At 52.5% G+C, this 8287-nt stretch overlaps 1 protein-coding gene across 2 annotated transcripts; it reads left to right on the top strand.

Annotated features, from left to right (window-relative positions):
• The first annotated feature begins 1976 nt into the window (after positions 1 to 1976).
• Positions 1977 to 6262, top strand: LOC100940873 (dipeptidase 3). Of its 2 annotated transcripts, none has more exons than XM_003799371.3 (10): positions 1977 to 2182; positions 2470 to 2596; positions 3093 to 3222; positions 3296 to 3437; positions 3708 to 3777; positions 3888 to 4064; positions 4367 to 4451; positions 4936 to 5011; positions 5705 to 5840; positions 5930 to 6262. In XM_003799371.3, the coding sequence occupies exons 1-10, from the start codon at positions 1977 to 1979 to the stop codon at positions 6167 to 6169; spliced, it is 1389 nt and encodes a 462-aa protein (XP_003799419.1). In that variant the 3' UTR covers positions 6170 to 6262. The 2 variants fall into 2 exon arrangements, with proteins under 2 accessions (XP_003799419.1, XP_023374667.1); XM_023518899.1 differs by having other exon boundaries at positions 4370 to 4451.
• The last annotated feature ends 2025 nt before the right edge of the window (positions 6263 to 8287 follow it).

The raw sequence follows: 8287 nt of genomic DNA on the forward strand, positions 1-8287 counted from the left end.
TGTATGTGGCTGGCGCCTTAGCTGCTTAAGCCACAGGCGCCAAGCTGCAACCTCAAACTTTCAGGCTTAAGAGATTCTCTTGCCTCAGCCTCCCAAGTAGCTGGGACTACAGGCACCCAGCACAACACCTGGCTATTTTTTTGTTGTTGTAGTTGCCATTGTTGTTTGGCAGGCCCAGGCTGGGTTTGAACCTGCTAGCCGTGGTGTATGTGGCTGGCACCCTAGCCACTGAGCTATAGGCGCTGAGGCAGAACTGGCCATTTAGATTCAGTCTGTGGTGCTGGCCTATCAGCAGGACCTGATCCAGACCCAGGAGGCTTGAATGCTACCCAGAAGCAGTTTTAAGATCCGTTCCCTTGTACCAGGGCTTCTGCAGCTAAATTATACTAACCAACCTCTGGCCCACCTGGAAACTACCTTGTGTCAGAAAAGGATTTCAGTCTCAGCATCAAGTTATGGTGAAGTTACAGTCTCAGCACCAAGGCCCTAACTTGATGTTGTCCACCAGTCCATGCAGGAGGATCCTCCCCTGCCTCTCTACAACTGTGTACTGTCCAAACTATACCTCTGCCTGGGCTCCTCTGCCTGATATAAACTCCACCTCTCAAGGTTCAGCACCTGCTCTGGTGCCTCTGCCAACCCCCAGGATTCTAGTCTGCCTTCACAAGCACCACCCATGATTTCTCTAGGCCAGTATCAGTATAATAGGAAACAAACGAGATAGAAAATGACCAGAGGGCAGTGCCTGTGGCTCAGTGGGTAGGGCACTGGCCCCATATACTGAGGATGGCGGGTTTAAACCCAACCCTGGCCAAACTGCAACAAGAAAATAACTGGGCGTTGTGGCAGGCACCTGTAGTCCAGCTACTCTGGAGGCTGAGGCAAGAGAATCATCTAAGCCCAGGAGTTCTCTACCAAGGAGTAGGTAGCTCTTTTCACAAGATGGCCACTATTAACTAACATTTGGTGTGTATACTCTAGGGTGTGTGTGTGTGTTAACATATGTACAGAGGCAAAATTTAATATTAAATGCTAAGATAATGGTCTCCCATAGATACTGTTCTTAAATTTCATTTTAATAAGGGGGAATATTTTTCTGCCAATCAAAACATACAGATTGGGCGGCGTCTGTGGCTCAGTGAGTAGGGCATTGGCCCCATATACCGAGGGTGATGGGTTCAAACCTGGCCCTGCACAAACTGCAACAAAAAAGTAGCTGGGCGTTGTGGCGGGTGCCTGTAGTCCCAGCTACTCAGGAGTCTGAGGCAAGAGAACCACCTAAGCCCAAGAGCTGCAGGTTGCTGTGAGCTGTGACGCCATTGCACTCTACCGAGGGTGACAAAGTGAGATTCTGCCTCTTAAAATAAGATATACATATACAGATCTAGGGCGGCGCCTGCAGCTCAAGAAGTAGGGCGCTGGCCCCATATACGGGGGCGGCGTATGGGTTCAAGCCCTGCAAAAACAAACAAACAAAAAAACCCTGCAAAAACAAAAAAACAACAACAAAAAATACAGATCTAATTATTCTGAGTCAGAGTTTAGAATTTCATGGAATATTTGACCTGTTTGAGGGCGGGAGAGCCTAGCCTGAAGGTGAGATCCGGGAGATTTCTGGGCCCTCCATGGGTGCCCTCGCCGTCTGTGGGTCTACAGAGCCCGCCCCAGGGAGTAAGGGGGCAGGACCAGGACGGGGTTTAGAAGCAGAGGGAGTCCACAAACGTCTCGCACGCCGCAGGCAGGGGCCATTCCAGCCTGTGGGAGCGCCCTCCCATGACTCAGGGGCTGTGTTGCCCCCTGGTGGCTGCCTCGCGCGGCCTCGTGGATGCCAGAGCGTCTGTCGCCGAGTCGCGTGACTGCAATACCCTAGCGAGGCCGTATTAGTGACCGCAATCTCCTACATCTACGAACCTCCATCGTCGCCCTCTGCCCTTCACCAGCTCTTCCCAGGCTCCTGCGACCGGCCCGTGCGCAACATGCAGCCTGCGGGCCTCAAGGGTCCCCATGCGCATGGCTGGCGGCCTCTGCTGCGTCTGCTGTTTGTGCTGCTGCTGCATCAGCCAGTAACCCGTGCCCACACCACAACCGGCGCCCCCAGGGCTCCATCCACGCCGGGTACCAGCACCCAGAACCGGCGTGAGCACGTGCGGGCCCTGATGCGAGACTTCCTATTGGTGGACGGGTGCGTAGGTGTAGCTAGGATGATGAGGGCTGAGCACACCCCAAGGCAGAGGAAGGGGTTCTGAGTATGCAGGGCTGGCAAAGGGGCACCCTTACACCATTCCTGGGAGTGCTTTCTCTCCTCTATTGCCCATGGGTGTCCTCCCATTCCAAGTGGAAGCCCCCCAAAGTCTCTATAGTCTGTGTGACCGAGGGGCCTAGTGGGGTGGGGGAGGGGAGATCCAGGCCTGTTTGTCCCTGCCTGACCTGGAGGCTATGTTCCCACTCTGACTTACTTAACATCCTCAGCCACAATGACCTGCCCCTGGTCCTGAGACAGCTTTTCCAGAACAGGCTACAGGATGTTAACCTGCGCAATTTCAGCCGTGGCCAGACCAGCCTGGACAGGCTTAGAGATGGCCTCGTGGGTGCCCAGGTACCACAGCGACACACAGGGGGCCACATCATGGCTCTTGGGGGATGTTGGGACCACAGAACCCTGAGTGGGCCAGCTTATGGGTGGCTAGGTACCATGGGGCATGCAGTGGCTGCATGCATCAGCTGGTAACCCATGCCCACACCAGGAAGTGTGGTCAAGATAGGATTACTACATGGACATCCGGGGTCTGTGGGGACAGAAAAAATAACTGGAAAATCCCCGGTGAGGGTGAGGGATGCTGGAAACCACAAAGGACAAGGTAGACTGGCCTTGGGGCATTCACTTAGCACATGGACAATAGCCCATCACTAGGCTGCTGACAGCAAACTTAATAGTCATCAAGATACTGTTGCTTGACCCTGCTTGGGTCATGCAGGGCTTCACTTGGTGTTACTGACCCAAAAGGGTGCTTTGGGGACTGAGGCAAGAGTGGCAGGCCTAAAGGCTCAAAGACCACCCTAGCCTCATTCTGGACCTTTGGTCTTACCCCCAGTTCTGGTCAGCCTACGTCCCCTGCCAGGCCCAGGAACTGGATGCTGTGCGCCTTGCCCTGGAGCAGATTGACCTCATTCGCCGCATGTGCACCTCCTATCCTGAGCTGGAGCTGGTGACCTCAGCTGAAGGTGGGCTGGCAGAGTGGGGGAGTCTGGTGGTTCTGTACCTGGACTCTGACCACTTGACTCTACCTTCTTCTAGGTCTGAGTAGCACTCAAAAGCTGGCCTGCCTCATTGGCCTGGAGGGCGGCCACTCACTAGACAGCAGCCTATCTGTCCTGCGCAGTTTTTATTTGCTGGGAGTGCGCTATCTGATGCTCACCTTCACTTGCAGCACTCCCTGGTGAGCTCAATCCCTGGCCAGGGTAGAATGGTAGACAGTGTGCTGGGGAAACTGTCCCCATCCCTTTGATGGGTCTGAGCAGAGAGTTGAGGATAAAGAGGCCCACAGAAGGAGGCTGGACTCCCAGCAGATGCCTCATATTCCCAGAAAGTAGCTGGCCCTGGCTCTTCACTTGTTTTACAGGTGGGATTCATAGATAGACAGAGGGCCCCCAGGCTCTGATGGCCAAGGTGTGGCCAGCTAAATTGCTCTCCCATGGATGTCCTGCAGGGCAGAAAGTTCCACCAAGTTCAGACACCACTTCTACACCAATGTCAGTGGGTTGACAAGCTTTGGTGAGGTGAGGACTCCTGTTGTGTTCCCCACCCCACCTATAGATATGTGAACACACACTTTTGCACACCTGACAACCTCTCCTCCCACAACCCCCCCCCCCAATTGTCTCTGCAGAAAGTGGTGAGGGAAATGAACCGCCTGGGCATGATGATAGACTTGTCTTATGCATCGGACACCTTGGTGAGGAGGGTCCTAGAAGTGTCGCAGGCTCCTGTCATCTTTTCCCACTCAGCTGCCCGAGCTGTATGTGACAGTTCATTGAATGTTCCTGATGACACCCTACAGCTTCTGGTAAGCAGCCATCCAGCCTTCAAACCCAGGGCCAGGCATGCTTCATCCAAAGATTCTTGACCCTGAACAAAGAAATCTACCATCCAGGTCTCACACACCTTCGGACCTAAGGCTAGTTAATTAACCCTCTTCCATCCCTTAAACTCAAGGCCAAATCATTTCTACCCAGAGACCCACAAAAGCAGAGGAGAAGCCTTTTACAACCCCTAAAGCCAGGACTGAGCACTGTCCTGCCAAAGCACGGGAGGCACACCATCAGGCTGGAGGGGCTGAGCTGAGTGTCCATTTGTCTCTCCCTGTAGAAGAAGAATGGTGGCATCGTGATGGTGACATTGTCCATGGGAGTGCTGCAGTGCAACCTGTTTGCTAATGTGTCCACCGTGGCAGGTGAGCCCCATTTTGGCTCTTTGTGGAGCTCTGGCTTGGGCTGTGGTTGCCAGGGCCCTTAGGACAACCCCAGCAGTCCTGCACACCTGTTGAGCAATGGGCAGACCTCCTATCTTCACTCCCACCCAGATCTGGAACCTCAGAGTCAATGCTGGTGGGTTTGATGCCTCTGTCTCTGAGTCTCATTTTTGTTCCCAATCTTTGAACTTCTCATTCCCCACATCTCTGGGCAGGCCATGCACAGCCCTCATCAGGCTCTCAGGGAACCTAGAGGTAATATAGCTTCTGGGCAGGAAAAGTCCCAAAGGGACTGAGGTCCAGTGTAGGTCCAGTGACCAGCCTGTAGCCACTTCAAGCTGACTGGCCATAAGCTAGCTCTTTGGAGCCATCCACCATAGCCTGGAGTACTGGGGACAAGACAGGTCACAGACAAGGTCTCACTCCTGCCTCACACTGCCTACCACCACTAATCTCTACCCCATAGATCATTTTGACCACATCAGGACAGTCATTGGATCTGAATTCATTGGGATTGGTGGAAATTATGATGGGTCTGGCCGGTAAGTGCTCCCTTGGGGCAGGGAGTCTTTGGGGTCCTCCCATCCTTCAGGGCTTGATGACAGGCTCTGGTCTTCCGGCCTTTCCCCACCCCCTATTCTCAGCACTTGTTTCCTAGATTCTCCCTATTCCTCTGTGGCCCAGTGGCCGAACTCCAGGCTGTCACACTTGCTCAGTACTCCCTTCCCCCAGACAGAACCCAGCACGTGCTGCCAGCTGACCATCTGCTTAGCTGGTAGAGGCTGCAGAAGCCTCAAGACGGTTAAAAAAGTTGCATTCGGCTCGGCGCCTGTGGCTCAAGCGGCTAAGGCGCTAGCCACATACACCTAAGGTGGAGGGTTCAAATCCCCAGCCTGGGCCCGCCAAACAACAATGATGGCTGCAACCAATAGCTAGCCGGGCGTTGTGGCGGGCGCCTGTGGTCCCAGCTACTTGGGAGGCTGAGGCAGGAGACTCGCTTGAGCCCAGGAGTTGGAGGTTGCTGTGAGCTGAGATGCCACCGCACTCTACCCAGGGGGACAGCTTGAGGCTCCTGTCTCAAAAAAAAAAAAAAAAAGAAAGTTGCATTCACAGGCCTGAAGAACTTGGCCGTCAGTGTCTCATATGTGACTGGCATATGTGACTTGCTGGTAGGCAGCAGGCCCCAGACCAGGATCTGCCTAAGGTCCCACAGCTGCATGGTGGGGGCCACACAGGTTTCCTCAGGGGCTGGAGGACGTGTCCACATACCCAGTACTGATAGAGGAGTTGCTGAGTCGTGGCTGGAGTGAGGAAGAGCTTCAGGGCGTCCTTCGAGGAAACTTGCTGCGGGTCTTCAGACAAGTGGAACAGGTACACTGGACTGGTCAAAACAATGGCTCAGTGGTTTGAGCAGGTGAGGGATTGCTCTGAGAGCCCCTGACTGCTGATTTCACCCCCAGGTGAAAGAGGAAAACAGGGACCAGAGTCCCATAGAGGCTGAGTTTCCAAACAGGCATTCGAGCAGGCCCTGTCATTCGCACCTCCTGCCTCAGTTTCAGCATGGACCCCTGGCTTCACATCTGGAGGCAACCAAGTGGTCAAGAAGCTGGGTACTCCAGAAGTCCTCAAAGGCCTCCCCATACCTTGTTCTAGGTCCCTTGGCTGTCGGTACCTTCCCAATCCTCATTCAGTGGCTCTAAGTGATTTGGCCAGTCTCCCTAGAGGTCATGGCGGCAAAGTCCCACAAAGTCCCACTTCTAGCCCAGGCACAAGCATGTGCTGAGAATAAACAATTTACACATGGAGCCAGGTGTGAGTCTCCTTTCTTCTCCATGGTGTGAGTGGGCTCAGGTGGGCTTTAGTAGATAAGAGGTCTTGTGCTCTGGTTCCAGCTGCTGAAGGTGAGTGGTTCATCTCCAGCTTTTGCTTGCTCAGGAAGGCCAAAAGCATCTCATCAAATTCTTTCTTTTTTTTTTTTTTTTTTGAGATGGAGCCTCAAGCAATTGCCCTGGGTAGAGTGCTGTTGCATCACAGCTTACAGCAACCTCAAACTCCTGGGCTTAAGCGATTCTCTTGCCTCAGGCTCCTGAGTAGCTGGGACTATAGCTGCCCACACAATGTTCAGCTATTTTTTTGTTTGTTTTTCAGTTTTTGGCTGGGGCTGGGTTTGAACCTGCCACCTCCAGCATATGGGGCCGGCACCGCCCAATGCTCAGCTATTTTTTGGTTGCAGTTGTTGTTGTATGGCAAGCCCAGGCCAGATTCAAACCCACCAGCTCTGGTCTATGTGGCTGGGCACCTTAGCCGATGGCGCCACCAGCGCCACCAGCGCCACCCTCATCAGATTCTTGAGATCACTAAGATCAAGCTCAATGGCTTGTATTGTAATCCCAGTTCTCTGGAAGGTGACTAGAAGATCACTTGAGGCCAGGAGTTCAAGACCAGCCTAAACAACATGGCAAGACCCCTATCTCTACAAAAAATAGAGAAAAGTAGCTGGGTGTGGTGGCACATACCTGTAGTTCCAACTACTTGGGAGGCTGAGGAAGGAGAATCACTTGAGCCCAGGAGTTTGAGTTTGTAGTGAACTACCATATATTCAAGTCACTGCACTCCAATCTGAGTGACAGAGTGAGATTGTCTCAAGAAAAAAAGAATAGGCTCGGCGCCTATAGCTCAACCGGCTAAGGCGCCAGCCACGTACACCTGAGGTGGCGGGTTCGAATCCCCAGCCCAGACCCGCCAAACAACAATGACGGCTGCAACCAAAAAATAGCCGGGCGTTGTGGCGGGCGCCTGTGGTCCCAGCTACTTGGGAGGCTGAGGCATGAGACTCGCTTGAGCCCAGGAGTTGGAGGTTGCTGTGAGCTGTAATGCCACGGCACTCTACCCAGGAGGACAGCTTGAGGCTCTGTCTCAAAAAAAAAAAAAATAAAATAAAATAAATAAAAAAAATAAAGAAAAAAAGAATAATTTTATTTTTTTGAGACAGAGTCTTACTCTGTCACCTACGTAGAGTGCTCTGGCATCACAGCTCACAGCAACCTCAAACTCTTAGGCTCAAGCAATTCCCTTGCCTTAGCCTCCTGAGTAGCTGGGACTACAGGTACCTGCCACAACACCCAGCTTGTCTTTTCTATTTTTAGTAAAGATGGGGTCTCAGCTCTTGTTCAGGCTGGGCTCAAACTCCTGAGCCCAGGCTCCACCTGCCTTAACCTCCTAGAGTGCTAGGATTACAGTTGTGAGCCACCACATCCAGCTGAGAAACCATAATTCATATGCCCAAGGCCTGAGCCCACAAAAGCGCACATTTGTTTTTGAATTCTGTTCCATTTATTTGGACTATTTTTTATTGTCATACCAATACTGCAATGTTGTAATTATGGCAACTTTTGGACAGAGTCTTATTACTGTCGTCCTGGAAAGAGTGCCCCGGCATCATAGCTCACAGCAATCTCAAACTCTTGAGCTCAGGTGATACTCTTGCCTCATGGGACTACAGGTGCACACCACAACGCCCAGCTATTTTTTTTTTTTTTTGAGATAGTCTCACTTGGTTATCCTTGGTAGAGTGCTGTGGCATCTTAGCTCACAGCAACCTCAAACACTTGGGTTCAAGTGATTCTCTTGCCTCAGCTCCTGAGTAGCTAGGCTATAGGCACCCGCCTCAGCGCCCAGCTATTTTTTAAGAGATGGGGTATCATTCTTACTCAGATTAGTTTAGAACTCTGTGAGCTCAGGCAATCTACCTGCTTTGGCCTCTCAAGTGCTGGGATTATAGGCATGAGCCACGTGTCCAACCTCCGGCCTTTTTTTCT

This window comes from Otolemur garnettii, unplaced genomic scaffold, assembly GCF_000181295.1.
Source record: "Otolemur garnettii isolate 467f Iridium unplaced genomic scaffold, OtoGar3 scaffold00151, whole genome shotgun sequence".
NCBI lineage: Eukaryota > Metazoa > Chordata > Mammalia > Primates > Galagidae > Otolemur > Otolemur garnettii.